This window comes from Somniosus microcephalus, chromosome 13 (assembly GCF_052327205.1).
Source record: "Somniosus microcephalus isolate GS21.2 chromosome 13, FLI_Smic_1.0, whole genome shotgun sequence".
Lineage (NCBI taxonomy): Eukaryota > Metazoa > Chordata > Chondrichthyes > Squaliformes > Somniosidae > Somniosus > Somniosus microcephalus.
Window position 1 is genome coordinate 166,377,648 of NC_140999.1, and position 19,745 is coordinate 166,397,392.

The window sequence follows — 19,745 nt, forward strand, 5'->3', positions numbered from 1 at the left end:
ATCAGTAAACTTGGATATATTACACTCATTCCCTCATGTAAGTCATTGATATAGACTGTAAATAGATGAGGCCCATGCACTAATCCTTGCGGCACTCCACCACTTACACCCTGCCATCACGAAAATAACCCGTTTATTCCTACTTTCTATTTTCTGTCCGTTAACCAATCCTCAATCCATGCTAATATATTACCCCAACCCCATGAGCCCTAATCTTGTGTAACAACCTCATCGAATGCCTTCTGAAAATCCAAAAACACTACATCCAAAGGTTCCCCCTTATCTAACCTGCGAGGTACACCCTTAAAAAACTCTAATAGATTTGTCAAACACAATTTCCCTTTCATAAAACCATGTTAACTCTGCCTAATCATACTGTGATTTACCAAGTGCCCTATTACCACTAGCATTTCCCCTACTACTGATGTCAGGCTAACTGATCTATAGTTCCCTGTTTTCTCTCTGCCTCATTTCTTTAACAGCAGAGTTACATTTGTTATCTTCCAATCCACGGGGTCTGTTCTAGAATCTAGGGAATTCTGGAAGATCAAAACCAATGCATCCACTATCTCCGCAGCCACCTTTTTTAAAACCCTAGGATGTAGGCCAGCAGGTCCAGGGGATTTATCAGCTTTTAGTCCCATTGATTCCTCCAGTATTGTTTCTTTACAAATATCAATTACTTTAAGTTTCTCACTCTCATTAGACCCTTGGGGGCGATTTTCTCACTGGAGGCGGGTTTCGGTTTGGGTGGGTTTGAAACCCGCCTCCACTGATAGTTTTCAAAAATTTGTGTTTTTCCCCTGATTGGCCACTTGCTTTCAGAGGTGTGGGATGCCCTTGGTCAATTAGTGTTTTGGGACTGAAACTCACCTCTGCTGATATCTCTTTTCCAGTCTGATTTTATGGCTTCTTGCTGCCTTGGCTCATTCCACAGGATTTCTGCCTATGCTGCATCACCTGCAACATATTCTGAGAAACCACTATGTCCAATTCCAAGGCAAGGGCCTCCCCGAGGCTCTCGGATGAGGCGCTGCAAAAGTTGTTTGAGGGGGTTGACAGCTAGCAGGGAGGTGCTCTTCCACTCATCTGGGAGGAAGAGGCCTCCCAAAGAAACCAAGGCTGTGTGGGTATAGCTGGCGAGGGATATAACCTCCAGATCTGTGTGCAGATTGGGAGAATGTTTGTGTTTTGATGAAATGCCATCCCTGTTGGAAAGCATTAAAATGATTTGATGCCAAAATGTTGGCGTTATGCCATCTGTTCTTTCAGGTTGGGCAGCTCCACATTGCGGGCTCCGCCACACTTGCGTTGTCAGGTTGGTGGCCTGAGTGACAGGAGGCCAGAGAGTCATGTCCATTGTCAATGATGTCTTAGGATGGAGCCAAGGACATGTGCCAACTTGGGCAACCTATGTAAATCTGGCCATGATAAGTTCATCCCGGGCAGCCATGTGCTCGCGTGCTGCTGCTGGTCGATACACCGGCACTCTGACCTCCTCCTGCTCCTCCTCCAGATCCTCCTCATCATCATCATCATCATATGAGGAGAGCTGGAACTGAGCCACTTGCTCATCAGGAAGCTGCAAGCCATGACGCTGTGCGATGTTGTGCAGTGCACAGCAGACCACATCCATTTTGGAGACACTGTATGGTGTATACTGCAGGGCTCCATCTGATCGGTCAAGGCAATGGAAGCGCATCTTCTACAACCCAATGGTCTGCTCGATGATGGACCTGGTCAAAGTGTGGCTGGCGTTGTAGCGCTCTTCAGCCTCATTAGCTGGCCTCCTGATCGGTGTCATTAGCCACTTCTTCAGGGGGTAGCCTTTGTCACCAAGGAGCCATCCGTTAAGTTGGTTTGGCGGATTGAAAAGTGGAGGAACACTAGAGTGCCGCAGGATGAAAGAGTCATGGCAACTACCACAGAACTTGGCGCAAACATGCAAGAATTCCTTCTTGTGGTTACACACCAGCTGTACGTTGAGGGATTGGAAGCTCTTTCGGTTGACAAAGATAGCTGGGTTGTGATGGGGTGCCCTGAGGGCCACATGTGTGCAGTCTATGACACCTCGCACCATTGGCATGCCTGCCATATTTGCAAAGCCAACCGAACGGGCGGTTGTACTTGCTTAATTCCTTGAGAACTGGATGTAATTGTGGGCCTTAGCAAAAAGGGCATTGGTAACCTGCGTGATGCAACTGTGGACGGCTGACTGAGAGATGCCGCTGATTATCCCTGGAAGGAGCCTGAGGCAAAGAAGTTGAGTGCGGTGATGACTTTGACAGCCACTGGTAAGGGATGTCCACCCGTTCCTCTGGGAACCAGGTCTTGCTGTATCAGTCCACAGATTTCACGGACAACCTCTCGCAAAAGTCTCAGCCTCCTTTGGCACTGCTGCTCACTCATGTTGAGGTAGCTCATCCTCTGTCTGTAAACATCTTTCGGGGGTATCTCCTGCGGCGAGGTACCTCGATGCGCTGGCGCCTTCTGCCCTGTGCAGAATCAGGTGGCTGAGCAGGAGGTTGGGGCTCCTGCTGCTGAGCTGCCTGAGCAGCAGGTTGGGGTTCCTGCTGCTGTTGCTCCTGAGCTGCCTGGTTCTGATGCTGCTGTGGATGCTCCTCATCTGAATCTGAGGTCCATAGAGAAGGAAAACGAATGGTTCCCATGCTGCTTGCAGATGCCTCTGTTGGGGAAGCACTCATTGCAGCGGGGAGAGGGTCTTCCAAGGAGGTCTCACAGTTGATAGATTCAAGCTGCAGCACCTCCGACTTTGGAAGGCCTTCTAAAAGTGCTCAACGACCTTTTAAAGCAAAGTTCTGGCACCTGCAACTAATCCCTGCTGAAATAAACGATTTATTGTTGGACCTGCAGCCGTGAGGAGACCACACATGAGTCAACCTGCCAGGTTTAGCTGGCGTGGTTTAGGAGGGTCGTGGAACATGCCAAAATGCTCAAAAAATCATGAGGGCCTCACAAAATAGGCTGAGAGGCCCTTAACGAGCATTTAATCATCTTAACAAGCACTATGCCCAGCTGGAGGCGGGACCGTTTCCCGCCCTCCAAAACCGGCACCGGCAAAATCCCGCGGAGGCAGGTTCCGAGCCCGCCCTCATTGTTTCTGTTTTCCCGCCTCTAAACCTGCCTCCTCGGACGTCAGAAAATCACTCCCTTGGTTCCCCATAATGTTCTTTGTGTCTTCCACTGTGAAGACAAATACAAAATATTTATTTAATGTCTCTGCCATTTCCTTATTCCCCATTCTCCTGTCTCTGCTTCTAAAGGACCCACATTTTCTTTCACTAATCTCTTCCTTTTTACATACTTGTAAAAGCTCTTGCAATCTGTTTTTATATTTCTTGCTAGTTTACTTGCATACTCTATTTTCTCCCTCTTAATCAATTTCTTGGTCATCCTTTGCTGATTTTTAAAACCCTCCCAATCCTCAGGCTTACTGTTTTTGGCAACATTGTAAACCTCTTGTTTTGATCTGATACTATCCTTCGCCATGGTTTTCACTTTTCCAATGAGTTTTTATTCCTCGGGACTGTATATTCATTGAGAATTATGAATTATTTCTTTAAATGTTTGCCATTGTGTATCTACCGTCATATCTTTTAATCTAATTACCCAATTAGCCAACTTGCACCTCATACCTCCGTAATTGCCTTTGTTTACATGAAGTATCCTAGTTTCAGACTTAACCACATCACTCTCAAACTTATGATCACTCTTCCCCAAAGGATCCTTTACTGTAAGATTAAGATTTCTTGATTACATCAAGAATTCAGGTGCAGAGATCTGCATACCCGATTCATGGCACACGATTTTCTGTCTGTTCAATGCATTGTACAGGAGCACTAAATCATAACATTTATCCCAAAGTACTTTGTCTCCAGTAATTATGATCACTAAACTATTCATTTGTTCAGCTGGAAGTGCAGATTATTTATATGTAAATTTTGCATGAGAGAAAAGATAATCTCGATAAATTTGCATGAGACAATTGTCCTTTTGTGTCTGTGATGAGATCCATTCTTGTCCATTAGGAACACTTTCTCGTCTGTACAGTCAACTTGTCTTGTGCGCCATTGGCTATTTTTCATAACTGGGGAAAAACAGGGAGTATTTTATAGCTTGCACAAAATAAACAATGCCAGGATGAATTTCAAACATGTACTGATTGAGTGCCTTCAACGTTCAGCCACATACTTGCTCCAAACCTACCTAACAATCCATATAAGCCTGTAACTTGCCCCTGAAATTGCAAACTGGGCACAGGGAATGAGCACTGGAACGGGTAGGCCCGAGGCACACCTGACATTGGGCCTTGGGCCTCAATTAAATGAGACCGGTATGCTGCGGACTAGGCATTCCCAGGCAGCTCACCAGCAAGTCGGCAATGGATTTTGGCCTGCTGTGATTGGAAGAGGCAAAAGTGGAGAAGCAATCAGGAGAGGGGGAAGTCCAGAACCAGGGGTCACAGTCTAAGGATAAGGGGTAAGCCATTTAGGAATGAGATGAGGAGGAATTTCTTCACCCAGAGAGTGGTGAACCTGTGGAATTCTCTACCACAGAAAGCAGTTGAGACCAATTCATTAAATATATTCAAGGAGTTAGATATATTTCTTAAGGCTAAAGGGATCAAGGGATATGGGGAGAAAGCAGGGAAAGGATACTGAATTTGGATGATCAGCCATGATCTCATTAAATGGCGGTACAGGCTCGAGGGGCCGAATGGCCTACTCTTGCTCCTCTCTTCTATGTTTCTATGATCGAGAGGGAGGGGGCGATTGGGAGAGGGGGATGCAATTGGGTGGGGGGCGATTGGGAGGGGACTGAGTGGGAGTTGGCAATGGTCTTTGGTACTGCAGTGGAGTTGGGAGGAGTACTTTTGCAAGCGGGAGAGAGGGGGCAATCGGAAAAGGAGGGAAGCGATCAGGGCAAGGAGAAACGTTCAGGAGGGAGCTGAGCAGAAACTGGCAATGGTCTTTGGAACTGCAGTGGAAATGGGAGGGACACTCTTGTTTCTCCTGGATCCACATTCAACTAAGTATTTGCTAACACTTTTTTTAGTGGCGGCCTGCAACATTCCCTTTATGGACCCCTGGTTAGGCGGCATGTAGACTATGTTTTCCTGAACGCAGCTGGCCTGGGGCCGACTGCGTTCAGGGCAGTCGAATTTTGCGAAGGGGCCCTCAAACAGGTGTTAGGCCCTTTATTTGCATATGCAAAGGACTGTTTCAAGCCCAGGATGCCGCTCTTTCTGCCTTTACCAATATGGCAGGCAGCGTACGTCTGGCGCAGAATGTGCGCGTGCCCACCTAATTGGTCGCTTTGGTGCTCGTTTTACACCTGTAAAATGGGCGCAGCGTCAATCCATTTCTAGGCCCTATTTTCTTTTAGGACTTTGTATTGTTAGTATGATTTGAGTTTTGTCCCTTTGTCAAAAGAAAGAATGAGCGTATACAGGGAAAATCCAAGGAGGTGGAATCAGAGTAGATAGATGTGTTGGGATGAGTGGCTTCTTTAAGTACTTATGTGATCCTTTTAAGAACAGAATACGTGGTAACCTTTTCCCTTCTGAATAAACAGGAAATCTATAGAATTAGCACAGCAAATAATGCGACCAGTGCTTGAAGGTTAATGTGTTTTCTTTGGCTGAAATGCTTTTTGAAAGTACGGTATTGGGATTCCATCTGTGTAAATAGATTTATGTCATTCAAAAGGTTTATGAGCTTAACTGTTTCTCTATAATAATGTCATAAAGATTTTTCAGGCCATCTTTGGTCTTTATCTGTGTAAAACGTAGGAGAACATTTATATTTGATAGGCTTCATTGCTCATCTATGAGGTAATGTCATTTAGGTCTTTGAGTAATACTAGCTGACATCAGTGCTCATGTGCAATATAATCTGTGTGCGTTTGCATGAAAGGGGGAATAGAGTTCAATAGTTGTTAGAATCGGTATAGGAATGGCTAGATCAGGTGGATGACTTTTCAATTTGTGCACGAGTGCCTATACACATTGCTCTTCCCATTAAGCATGCAAAAGTGGTGATGTTGGGACAGAACTACTGCGGTCACGTGCTCACATTCCATATCTATAATGAGCTAGTACAAATCGTTTTATATTTGAGAAGGAATGTTATGTTAATTTAAGATTTGTAACACTGTCTTATTTTTGTGACCTTTGCCAGTCCAACCAAGAAATGTAATTTCAGCTGATGCTGTTTTTAGCGCACTCATCCATATTTAAAAGTTTGTGCCTAGCATACGTCCATCACATTGCACCTTTTTAAAGGTGTCACACTTTGGTGTGTCACACCTTAAGATATCACGGCCTAGAAACAGGCCAGCAAAAACTGGGCACAAGAAACAATCCCTAAACCAGAACGGCTAAGCCCAAGGCCCACCCAATATTGGGCCTTGGGCCTCATTTACATAAGATCGGCAAGCTGCAGATGCATGCTCAGCCTACCCAGGCAGCTCAACAGTGAAGACCATGTGAATCTCGGGCCACTGCATTGCTGGCAGCAGCCCTCAGGTAGATCTTGGAAGAGGCAGGTAAGCGATCTGGAGGGAGGAATGCAACTGGAGAGAGGGCAAGCAATCTGGAGGGAGGGTAAGGCAGTAATTAGGAGGGGCGGTGGGGGAAACAGTGATTGGAAAGGGGCAGAGGCCCATGGTTTTAATTGAAGCTGAGAGGAGCACTCCTGCACCTCCTGGCTCCACGTTCAGTTAAATATTTTTGTAAAACTTACTTTTTTGGTGGCGACCTGCAGTGGTCTCTATATGGGCCCCTGGTTAGGCCACATGCAGACCTGGTTTTCCTGAATGTTGCTGGTCTGCACCAGCTGCATTCAGGGCAATCCAATTTGATAAAAGGGGGTATCGAACAGACGTTCGATCCTTTGCGCAAATAAGGAGCCCAATGCTTGTTTCAAGTGCAGGTCCTGGATGCTTCTTTCGATGCCTATAATATTTGGCAGGTGGCACACCTCCGCTTTAGAATGTGCACATATATGCTTTAAAACGGGCACAGCATTATCGAATTTCGAGGCCCACGTGTTCATCTGCAAAATTTCTGGAATAACTGAGGAGGTCTTATCTATCGAATACCTGATTGACTAAATGTAAACATTCAAAAGCAGTTTGATTCAATGAGTAACTACCAAAAACAAATAAACAGCAACAGAAAACTGAGCAATCAAACCACACAATTGTTTTTTTGATGCCTATCATTCCTGAACTGACAAATAGCATACTTATTACATAGAATCTACAGTACAGAAATATGTCATTAATTCCAGCTGGTCTATGCTGGTGTTTATACTCCACATGAGTCTCCTTCCACTGTAATTACCTCTTCCTACCCTGCCCCCATATCCCTCTATTCCCTTCTCCCTCAATACTCTTTGCTTGAAGCACTCCATGTGGCAGCGAGTTCCACATTCTAACCACTCTTTGTGTAAATTCTAAATTCTTTATATGGTCTGTAAGTGGCTATCTTCTATTAATGCACCCTTGTTGTGGACTCACTCACAAGTGGAAAAAGTTTATCCACGTCAAACCCCATGAATTGTAAAGACCTCTTTCAAGTATCCCCTTGGTCTTCTCTTTTCCAGAGAAAAGTGCCTCAGTCTGCTCAGTCTTCCCTGATAGTTGCATCCTACCAATTCTGGTAACATCCTTGTAAATCTGTTCTGTACTTTTCCAGTACCTCGGGTGAGCTTAGAAAAGAGGTACAAAAGACAATTAGGAAATCCCTAGAAAATGTTTTCTTTTCTGTTTTGGGAGTCTCAGTCTAAATTTGGAGTGCTTGATGAGATCTTCAATTATTTTATTTGCACTCTACAATAACTCTATAGTAACTCATGAACATATTGTGCTCTGTGAGTAGGATATCATTGTAAAGACAGTTGCACTCTCAAAAGGTTCATGGAGCCAGAATTTCTTTGTTCCTTTTTATTTGCCCTTTTTCCTTGAACACAACTCACACCCAGAAATCTTCCTCTGCGGGTACAAGCAGGTGGATCTAGATCTTGAATCTCCCTGTAACTGTTATCAGCTACCTGTCAATGGGCACAGTTCAAACAGGAAAAGTCTGTTTTATTTCTTTGCCACCTTGCTTCTGCCTAGCATTCCACCCAGCTGCTCAGCAGAGAACGAATGAAACTGTCACAACTGAGGCAAGTGAGCAGCAGTTTTGAAACTCAAGTATTAGTTACTTGAGCTGCTGGGCTATCTGAATCATTCTAGCTTTTGGTTGCACTGAATTTATATATTTACCAGATCTACCATTGAAAGTAAAAATTAAGCAGTTTTATTATTGAATAGTAATTTATAGTATGAAATGTTTGTATTATCATGGAGGAACCTTACTATTTATACAGAACAACAGTACAATTGAGCATGGAATAACCAGTGTGTTTTTATTGAGTATGATGTAATTCTTAGAAAAAGACTAGTTGTTTCTTTTATCAAATCACAATCATGCATCTCAGTCACCATTGTTTCATTATTGACCAATAACCCAATTAATTCAGAGTTTTGTCATGTGGATGACCTTAAACTCAACTATGAGTAATCATTTGGAAATTCTTTATATGATCTGTAACTGGCTATCTTGTATTGATGCACCCTTGTCCATAACCAAATGATTATTCATAGCGGTTGTTACTGGAATGTTATCAAGTGCTGTATCAGGCATTTCTCCTCCAAGCACAGTTTTGTTACATGATGGTGAAGCTGAAAGTTAGACAAGCCCATTGTCAATGTATAATATGCTTTTAAGTCCTTTTTTAATGCCTCCCCAACAAAGAATTCTTAGCAGATGGTCAAGTCTCACGATAAATGGTACCTTTTGATCCATTTCTTGGAACTGGGAATTCCAAGATGAAGGATTCAGTTTTGCCTTTCTGATATATGCCTACATAGGGTTACAAGATGGGCTTAAACAAGCCCAAATTGCTTCTATGTAGCACGTGAAATTCCATTCTAGTAACATGACGAATGAAGGCATTCCCGGTACATGATAGGGCTGATTCTGTGCGTGGCTATCAGGTGGTGGGAAATCACGGGTATGTCGCCATGATTTTTCATTTGTTAAAATTAATGGGTGGAAAGTCACAGGCTGTGTGTGTATTTTCTTACCATGCACCTCCACTGGGCATTGTACCCTGCTGGAACATGTAAGCAGCCCTAATGTGTCTGCAGCAGAACTTCATAATACCATAACTGGGCAGTTTCACAGAAAAATCCTGTCCCAAGCTGTATCAATACAGCATCTTTAAAGATATGTATAAAACAGTTATGAAAAGAGAATAAGGGACATCAGTAAGTGCATAGCTTATTATTCGAGCAATATGCTTCCCCTTTAACGTTAAGGCATTAAATGGGACTATTGAATTTAAATATTTAAAAAAAAATTAAATTAACAGAAGATTCACTCTATTCAAGCTGTGTAGCAATAAGGTCACTGCTGAATAGTTTTGTTATTTCAAGAATTTCTTTGAATATAATGAGTAGTTTAACTGCTTATTTAACCATCAAAATCTGGGAATTTGTAAATAAATTCTGAAAACTAGCCAATAAATTTGTCATACAGATTGACATAAATAAACATCTTTAAATTGACATTATAATATCTAATCTTAAAAAGTATCGATGGATTTTGTTTTGAGCAAACATTGTCAGGTTAATTAATTTGAACTAGATAAGTTCATTCACTTTACTTCTAATTTCCACCCTTCCCTCACCTTCACATGGTCCATCTCCGACTCTTCCCTTCCCTTCCTTGACTTCTCCGTCTCCATTTCTGGCGATCGGCTCTCGACAAACATCCACTATAAGCCCACTGACTCCCACAGCTACCTGGACTACACTTCCTCCCACCCCGCTTCCTGTAAGGACTCTAATCCATTCTCCCAGCTACTCCGTCTCCGCCGCATCTGTTCTGATGATGCCACCTTCCATACCAGTGCTTCCGACATTCCTTTTTCCTCAACCGAGGATTCCCCTCTACTGTGATTGACATGGCCCTTGACCGTGTCCGTTCCATTACCCGCACTTCTGCTCTCACCCCTTCCACTCCCTCCCAGAACCACGATAGGGTTCCCCTTGTCCTCACCTTTCACCCCACCAGCCTCCACATTCAACGTATCATCCTCCGCCATTTCCGCCACCTCCAACGTGATCCCACCACCAAACACATCTTCCCCTCACCTCCCCTTTCAGCATTCCGAAGGGACCACTCCCTCCGTGACACCCTGGTCCACTCCTCAATCACCCCAAACAGCCCTTCTCCTTCGCCTGGCACCTTCCCGTGCAAGCGCAGGAGATGCAACACATGCCCTTTTACCTCCTCCCTTCCCACTGTCCAGGGCCCCAAACACCCCTTCCAGGTGAAACAGCGATTTACTTGTACCTCTTGCAATTTAATATACTGAATTCGGTGCTCACGATGCAGTCTCCTCTACATTGGGGAGACCAAACGCAGATTGGGTGACCGCTTTGCGGAACACCTCCGTTCAGTCCGTACGGGTGACCCTGAGCTTCCTGTCGCCTGTCACTTTAATTCACCGCTTCACTCCCACGCTGATCTCTCTGTCCTCGGCCTATTACATTGTTCCAATGAAGCTCAACGTAAGCTCGAGGAACAGCACCTCATCTTTCGATTAGGCACTTTACAACCTGCCGGACTCAATATCGAGTTCAACAATTTCAGCTAATAATCCCTGCACCCATTTTTCATGCAGTATGATTTTTGCCATTCCCATTTGCAACATTTCATCTTTCCTGCCTCTTACAAAAGTACAGTATGTTCTTTTAATTCCTTCCTCCCCTCCTAACACCCCACCCAACCCCTCTGTCTCTGCACCTGCTTAATCTCTGTTACATCTCCAGCTTTTTCCATTTCTGATGAAGGGTCCCAGACCTGAAACGTTGGGCTCGATTTTAACTCAGCCGTCAGGCAGGCTTTGAGGTGTGTGGGGGGTTAAAAAAAAAAAAAAACGCAAAACCTGGGGGTCAGGACCCCTCCCCCGGCCTGGTTCCCAACACCTAGCCATTTTAAACCAGGTGTGTCTAATGGTCCCAAATCAGTCCCGCCTGCAACAGGCGGGACTGGTCTTTAGGGCCCTTAAACAGCACTCATTGGCCTTTATAATCCCATTTTAACAGGCGCTTGCCTGTTTAACCCTTTTCCCATGTAAAACACGCCTGATGGGGATCACGCCTGTGAAACCTGGCGTGAAAACTATTGGCTTGCTAACTATCAGCTGTAGGTCAACCATTAAAGAGGAGATTTGATCAACCATCATTTGCAGGTGGCAGGACGTTGTTGTTTCAGGCCTGGGGCAGCTTTTACCAGGCTTAACCACACCTGTGGAAGGTTGGTGCCTCACATACTTCTCCAGTGTGACCTCCTGCGAAACCACTCTCGCCAGCCTCACTCAGCGCTTCCTCAACTGAGGCATCTACCAGAAGCATGGGAGGCCTTTTTTTCCTTCCCTTCTTGGCATTAGAGGACCTCCAGCCCCAATCGCGAAATGACACAAGCCACAACTGCAGAAGTTGCCATCAGAATTTTTATACAAAACAAACAACTGATGGCATTTTTACAGAATACACAACCTTTCACCCAAGTGACTACCCTTCTGACTATTTATTTTCCTCTTATGCGTGCTCCTACGTAGTGGTTCCCCTGTGGCTTCAGCAGTTGTGGAGGCCCCTTGCTCACTTTCCTGCTGCTCCTGTCTCAACACCTTTGGCGGGCGTCGTCTGGGGTGGCGAGCCTGAGGGCTCGTCGGTAGCTCCTGCGGCTGTGCAGGAGTTGAGACGTCTATCTCAGTTGGGTGTGGACTCCGGCGGGGCTCTGACCGAGGGCTCTGCAGTGGCATGGAAGTGTGAGCGCTTGGAGAGGAGCCCCCACTTCCTTGAGGTCTGCCACCAACCTCCCTCTCATGGGTCAGGTCCCCCTCAGTGCCTGCAAGTGGCTTGAGAGCACCTTGCTGCACATCAGGGGGGCCATGGGGACCCGTATCTGCAATGGCAGTCCTACTCAGAAGGACTTCCATGAAGGTCTAGTTTCTCTGTTCAATAGATGCCATCGCTCCTCAAGAGATGTCATTCTATTCTGAACACTCACCATGTTTTCCATACCCTGGCGACTAACCTCCTCCATGGCCGTAGCCCTCCTCTCCTCTACCGTAGCCAGCCTTACCATGGAGGCAGCAATCATTTCCACGTAGGTAGCCATCCTTTCCGTGTTGATGCGTTCATGCGCCAAAGGCTCTGCTCATGTTCGCTATGGACTCCTCCATTCACTCCACACTCGCAGCAACCCTAGAGACAAAACCTGCCAGAGACTCCTGCATCTGTGCATGGAGTTCCATCACCTCTGATCTTATGGATGGACCCAGAGGCAGAGGGTCGACATGCAGCTGAGCCGAGCTGGCAGAGTCCTGCGCCCTCCGATGAGGACTCTCCACTGCTGTCCCTGTCGCCACAATTTGCTGATGCTCACTTGTGAGCTGTGATACACCAGGTGACTACTCTATGTCCCAAAGAACCCACCGAGGTGTGAGTGTCTGCGCTGGTGCTGGGTGCCCTTATTTCTGCTGATGCTGCGCCCTCAGAGGTTGCAGATTCCTCTGAGGAGTCTGGCATCTCGGGCTATTCCTCCTGCACACTGGGGACGGGGGCTCACGATGGTCCTGTGGGGGAGTCAAGGAAAAAGTTAGAGATGTGATGCCCAGGTTACATGCACATTGCATTTTGCAGATGATCATAAGTCCATATGATGTAGCTTCAGAATCATTATCAGCGACTCATGCAATGCCAATGAGAGAGATGGAAAACTATTCTGTCACCAGCTTGCGGTGATGCACCTGTCTCTCCTTCCCCAACTTCCGCATCTATGTCAGCCCCGACAATCTCCAGGACGCCTTCCTCCCAGGGGGTGAGCTGGGCTAATGAGGGCCGCCCTCCTCCTGTCCTGGCTCGCGCTCTCCTGTTGTGAGCTCTCTTTTCCTGCAATGAGGGAGACAAGTGGAGGTTGAGTGAGAATGAAGGAGTGAGTGCAGAGATTGCATAGCATAGATATTTAGAAGGAGACAAAGATGGAGTGAGGTTGCAAGACCAAGGGCCCTCCCTGTGTGTTGTCAGTTGCATTCAAAGCATCAGAGTGAGAGGGAGTGTGAGGGCTGCATGGTGGAATAGTTATGTGAATGTGAGCATAGAGAGGGAATGGGTAAGGGTGCATGGATGTGAGTGTCAAGTGGGATGTGGAGGAAGAGATTGCTAAAGCCGCGTGCTGGTGAGGAAAGGCAATGGGGATCAGATTGAGGGTGATGGAAACTTCATACAGTACTTACTTTTCCAGTGCGATGAAGGTCATGGAATCTTTTCCTGCACTGCATCCAGGTGCACCGTGCGAGCCCCAAGGAGTTGACTTCACCAGCCACCTGTAGCCACAGCCTTGGTTTGACTGGGAGGCCTACTGCCTGAAGAAGGGAACTGCACCTCCCTGTGGGCCCTAGCACCATCCAGCAATGCCTGGAGTGAAGCCTCATCAAATTTGGGGGCAGCTCTTGCCCTCCCGCTGGCCGTTGCTCCTGCAGGCTCCTGTGCCATCTCAATGGTGAAGTTTGGAAGCCTGCAGAAGAAGCAAGGCTTGCTGTGGGCCCTAAAAGCAGCAGCAATGATGACGTCATATTCTGCGACTTTCTGATTGGAAATACTCAATTGCCAAGGCTTCCCACACGTTGGAAATCAATTGGCCAATTGAGTGAAAATTGCATCAATCTCAGACCCAGTTAGATTTGTGTGGGAAACACCAAATTCGGGGAACCCGACAATTCCCCGCACTTGAGTTAAAATCGAGCCCGTTAACTCTGTTTCTCTCTCCACGGATGCTGCCTGGCCTGCTGAGTATTTCCAGCATTTTCTGTTGTTATTTCTGATTTCCAGCATCTGCAGTATTTTGCTATTGTATTAATTGTCAGGTGTTCTGTAAGTCAAAAATGCCAGCAATTGTTGGTGTTTAGAATTCTCAACCAATATAAAGGTGCAGTGACTAGATTTAATATAGATCATTATAAAAACTACAATGGGGTAGAAATTCATCGCCGTCCAGTTTCAGGCGTTAAGGTGATAATGCATCCGCAACACTACCCGAACCAGGAAGCCTGGGGCCAGTCCAAAATTGGGACTTGAGGCTTAATTTAATCATCTGGGTGAGCTGCCGAAACCTGTAGTCAGAGCTCTGGAATTCCCTCCCTGAACCTCTCTGGCTCTCACCCCTCCATTAAGATGCTCCTTAAAACCTACCTCTTTGATCACCATTCCCAATATCGCTTTATGTGTCTCGGTGTCAAAACAAAATCCATTGATACGTTGCACATCGCTCCTGTGAAGCGCCTTGAGATGTTTTACTGCGTTAAAGGCGCTATATAAATGTAAGTTGTTGTTGGATGTGAGAGATTCGGACTAATTAAGTAGGCTAGAATTCCTGATTGGATAAATAATACGTGGTCTGTGGAAGGAACAGGTTTGATGGGCTGAGTGGTCTTTTTTATTCCATATTTACTTCTGTAAAACAAACACATCCTGGAAATATATGCATATTATATTTTAGGTGCAATGGCACATGCTTTCAACGGAAACTTTTTATGCTGTTTGATTCTCTTCCTGCAGGATCTTTGGCTTTCCAGTGCATTACACAGACGTGTCAAACATGGGACGAGGAGCTCGACAAAAGCTGCTTGGAAGGTCATGGAGTGTGCCTGTCATTCGCCACCTATTTGCACCACTGAAGGATTATTTTGCTTGTGAATAATACAGTACAATATGTGCCTTTCAGGAATATAAAGGTGCTTTCATAGAGGATGATCAGTAGTAAAACAAATCCGGACTGGTTTTAACATATCAGTATACTGTGACACAAGAAATTTGAATGGCATTATTGTGAAGGTTGCATGCTGTACATTTATGATACTGTGGCCATTATTCACAGTCACAACTCAGGACAGGGTAGGTAGCAAACACACCTACCATAGTTGTTTTAGATTTTTTAATCTCATCTTTTATATGAAAAAAAACAATTCCTACTTTTAGCTGTAGTTTTATTACTGTCATGTGAAGATTATACTTCACAGTTTTCTAGTGTACTTTGTAGTCACTCATTTTACGGGATTTTAAGGGCTTTTAACTCTTAATGGTGCTATTGTCCACCTTTTTAGATTTTCAACTTATTTTCTAACACCTAAAATAGTATTTTATTGTTATACATATCTGTAGCTGGATTTTTGGTAGATGGATAGTAAATCATAAAACTATTGATAAAAATAAACATAGTGCAGTTAAAAATCATTGTTCAAAAATGTTGAAGTTGATGTTCTGTTTAAACAGTATTCCAGTGTATTTTTACTTGCATCTCAGCAAACGTGTATTATCTTTCTGAAACCTGTTTTTACGTGTAGTCGGTGAATAATCATGATACAATGTTTAATTTGTTTATGTTTTGTACTTTAGCAAGGGCTGCAAATGTGTAAGTGAGCAAAAAAAAATGTTAAGATGGAAAACTGTAAGTTTAAACCAAGGCAGTTTCTATTAGCAGCATGTGGAGGATGTCCTGCTGAATCTGTGCTGTCACTTTTCCTCACAGCCATTCTCACTCAGTCAAATTTACAGTCGGAGAGAGAGTTCATACAATTTATTGGTAAAGTGGTATTCTTGTTGCTGCTTCATATTGCATCTTTAAAAAAGTTTTCAGCTGAAAATAAAAGACTGCGTTATAGTAACGTCATAGCAAGATAGTGCTTACGGAATATTTTTTAATTCAATGACAGCAAGTAAAATAGAATTTTCAGTCAAAATGTAGAAGTTACATTTTATATTTTAAAGTCATTTTTGTAAGCTTCTCCTCCCCATTCTTTTGCTGTGTATGCTCTACTGCGCATAGTTGTTTGAGAGACTTGCTCCCAGCCTCAGACATTGCCGCTGTTGAGCTATCTGCGAGGGTAGATTTTTTTACTTTCCAGTTTTTTTTCTCCTCCCATTTGAGAAGCACCTGGCTTCTGCTCAACATCTCCTACCAACAGCTTGCTGAGGTAAATAACTCACCAATGTGAAGTATCACAGCCGTTAATGTGCATTCTGTCACTCATGGTGTACATTAATAAACTGCAATTTAGAATTTTCTTTAGCAATATATTATATTGATCTTATACATGTCTGCAGTAGGACCTTAGTCCTATACAACTTTTTTTCCTTTTTATGTAGTGCTTAAGGAATTTTTTTTAATTCTGTGAAATTTTGTGCTTATCAAGGTGAGAGGTATCAGTGCTGGGGAATGGACCGCTTTTCAATTTTGCAACCCAGGGCCAATTTGGCGCATTTCCAGGTTAGGTACAGATTTGAGGCACTCCCAGGTTAGGTACAGAAGACCATTTTCAGGAAAAACGTCCCTTTACTCTGATCCAACAATCTGTCTTAATCCCGACCTTAAAATCACACTTCCTACAGAACCAGTGTAAAATTTTCAAATTTCAACCTCTGTATGTAAGGTTTCAAATTTATACCAATTTGTACCTAATCATGGGCAGCTTTGTGCTGTGGATTCTAATACACCACACTGCTCAGTTCCCCCAAACCTGTACAATTTGAATATTTATACCTGCAGTCGCAAAGTGCATTATTCAGAGCTGCCTTTTCAAAGGAAAAAATCAACAATCTAGGTTTCACCTTGACCAGAATTAAACTTTATGTAAAATGGTAGAACTTAACAGAACTATGCTGAGAAATTAGCACAGACATTTAACAAGAAATTCAATCCAGATGGTAATATACTTCCATTACATTGTGCGGCTCACTTTTACAATCATCTGACAACCGCAATAACATTTGGTAAAAAAGTCCAGGATATTAAAAGGGAATTGAAACTGAATTTAATCCAAATAATTATTTTGGTGTAAATTCTCCCTCCTACGTTTATAACTAATTAAGGATTAGAAAAATAACTGACTCCTCTAAAGAATTACAAAAAAAATAAAATCATGCTCTCATTTCAGTCACCCATAGCAACCTACAAATAGGTACTGAAAGACCTCTGCAGCTCCCTGATGTTCTCAATGAATTTATCCAGGGAGTAGCTTAGCCATGCAGATCAGCAAGGTCCCAAATTAAATCCTTGGTCAGTACTGAATTCGTTTATATGGCATTCCAGTTAGCTACAGGTTTCTGGGTTAGTGATGGATAAGTCCGCCAAAATTCCTATTCCTGATCGCAATACAGCGACTCCTGCTTGGAAGTGCATATGTGTGCAAGTTGAGCGAGGACAGGATCAGGCTCAGCTGTGATGCCCAACCCACCTCTCTTCATGGTCAAATAGCCTGCCAACACTCATTACTAAGCCTCATTTGAACAAGGTACTGTATAACCATACCTCAGGAAGGAGTCAACAATACCTGTAAGGGAGGGAGAAAACTGTCCAGGGAGAAAAACTACCAAAACACATCACTTTGGATGCAGGTGCTTCTGTTAACCCTTTGAGTACTGGATTTTCTTTGCACCATCTAAAACAATCACAAAGTAATACTGCTCTTCTGCTGGAAAATTACATTTGTTTTAGGAATAGGTACACACTGGGATTTCGGCCTTGAATGGCATCCATTGAAACTTTCTCTCCTACCATTAGCGAACTTTCGCTGCACCAAAGGGTAGTGTTGAACCAAAACAAAGTGGAGCAATGAGCAGCTAATTTCTGGTACCAGTGATAGGCAGTAAAGATAGCTACAAATAAGCTCATAGCCTGGCATTAACTGTGTGCAAACAACAGTATTGAGTTAGTTTACCTTAGCTTGGATGACTGTACGACGATCCCTGGGTTAGGGGCAGGAAAGTCAGCCAGAGTTCCTATTCCTGATTGCTACGCAGCGACTCATTTTGGAAGTACATATGTGTGTATTTTAAGTGAGGACAGGACTGGGCTCAGCTGTGACGCCCTACATGAAAAATAGTCACCCTACCATTTCGGCAAAATTTTAAACATCAGACTCCTAATCCCATTGGGATGAGCGTGCAGAGACTCATGTTTATTTAAATTAAACAATTATTTTCTTTTTAATTGAATGTAATCAATAGTATCATCTGTCTTTACAGCATCCACATATCGCATCATTCAGAACTCATTTTAAATTGAATATTTTATATTTTTTAAATATATTATTCAATCGTAGTTACCGAAAAAGCAATCTTAACTTTGGTATGGTAAGAATCTGCATTTTACCCATGTTAAAACCCACTTGAAGAGTATTAATATAGTACCCAAAGAATTGCTCAGGTGGTGGAAACCCATCTAGTTGTGTGTTTATCCTATAACGACTTGTTATACCTTGTTCCACTAAGTTAAAGGCCACGAGTGGTATTTATAATGTACAAAACATACCTTAAAAATAACTGCCCAAAAAATGCACAGAAATAACTTTGTTATATTAATAGAATACTAGCTGAAGCCTGTACTAAAGGCGTGAGAGCCAAGTGATGTTTACTATTAAACAGCATCTAACTGGACACTTTATAACTCCATCAGCAAGATATGTATCTCAGTCAGAAGACAGAATCTTAAGCCTTTATTATTTTTTCCTTTATATGGGATTAACAAAATTAATCACAAAGTTGGTAAGTAGGTTAAGTGAGACTGAATACACAGCATTGACCTGTGAAGAACAGTCACCACTAAATTACTCCCCAACTCTGAAAACTGTTTTGAAATATCCATTTGAGGAGTCCAGTAGCACTTTTGCACTGTTACAAACAGATCCATGTTTCCTTGCATTTTCTGACGTTTTTTAAGTGATCGAAATTAGCATCTACAAAAATCATATTTTGTAAATGTAACTTACAAATGCAAAGTTAGAGTACAGTCTGTTTCAAGAGATGTTGTTGAAACAATGTGACTATATATTTTAAAACGAGCCACCATAGTTTTCTTAATATTGATGAAACTTAAGAGTCACCAGTTATTGGCAACTCCTAAAATGGTGCCATTAGTGTGTGCATTTTAAAGCATAAACTACATGAAAAGAACATCAGTGGAACTGATTCCACTGTACCTGAACTTAACCCTCCGTACTTTGTTGGTTTCAAGTCAACACTGTTTACAATATATAACATTTATAATGTGTTGCAGCTACTGTACATGGAATCATTTCTATTTCATGATTTCTTTCAAATGATCCATCCTACAAATAATGTAGTGATGACCAACATGAAAACACTTCAAAATTGTGATGACTTTATAAAGATCTTCATGGGATTTTTTGTTTAAACATATACAAACCAGTTTCATTGTGAAAATATGTGAATATGAAAATGTTGTTTCGACATGCATCACTTTCACTTTACTATATGGCACAGAGGATTTAACTGTATCCCTTGTATGTGAGCTCAGAGGTACAAATTGTAGCACTGTTTTGTCTGTTTACAATAAATGATTATGCCCTTTTGTTATGTCTGTTTTTAACATTGACTAAGTTATTTGAAGTAATTTATGTTATGATTTGAAACATCTAAAGCACACAAACTGCAACATCACATTCTTTTGTGAGTTAATTACCGTTACAACACAATTTAAATTAAGCATTTGTTTACATCATGTGAACATCATGAACCAAACTGAAGCTCAATGCTGACATTTTCGCAGCTATCTGGATTATCTGATTTCAGCCAGGAAATCACTG

The 19,745-nt window shown here is 43.2% G+C and overlaps 1 protein-coding gene across 1 annotated transcript in view; it reads left to right on the forward strand.

The window, feature by feature from the left end:
• The window catches only part of LOC147108756 (DNA (cytosine-5)-methyltransferase 3A-like), a 289,893-nt gene extending 270,382 nt beyond the window's left edge, over positions 1-19,511 (forward strand). The window contains exon 22 of the mRNA XM_086005535.1: positions 14,701-19,511. Within this exon, the coding sequence (XP_085861661.1) occupies positions 14,701-14,842 (142 nt within the window). The 3' untranslated portion in view covers positions 14,843-19,511. The remainder of the gene's footprint in view (positions 1-14,700) is intronic.
• Positions 19,512-19,745: the final 234 nt, after the last annotated feature.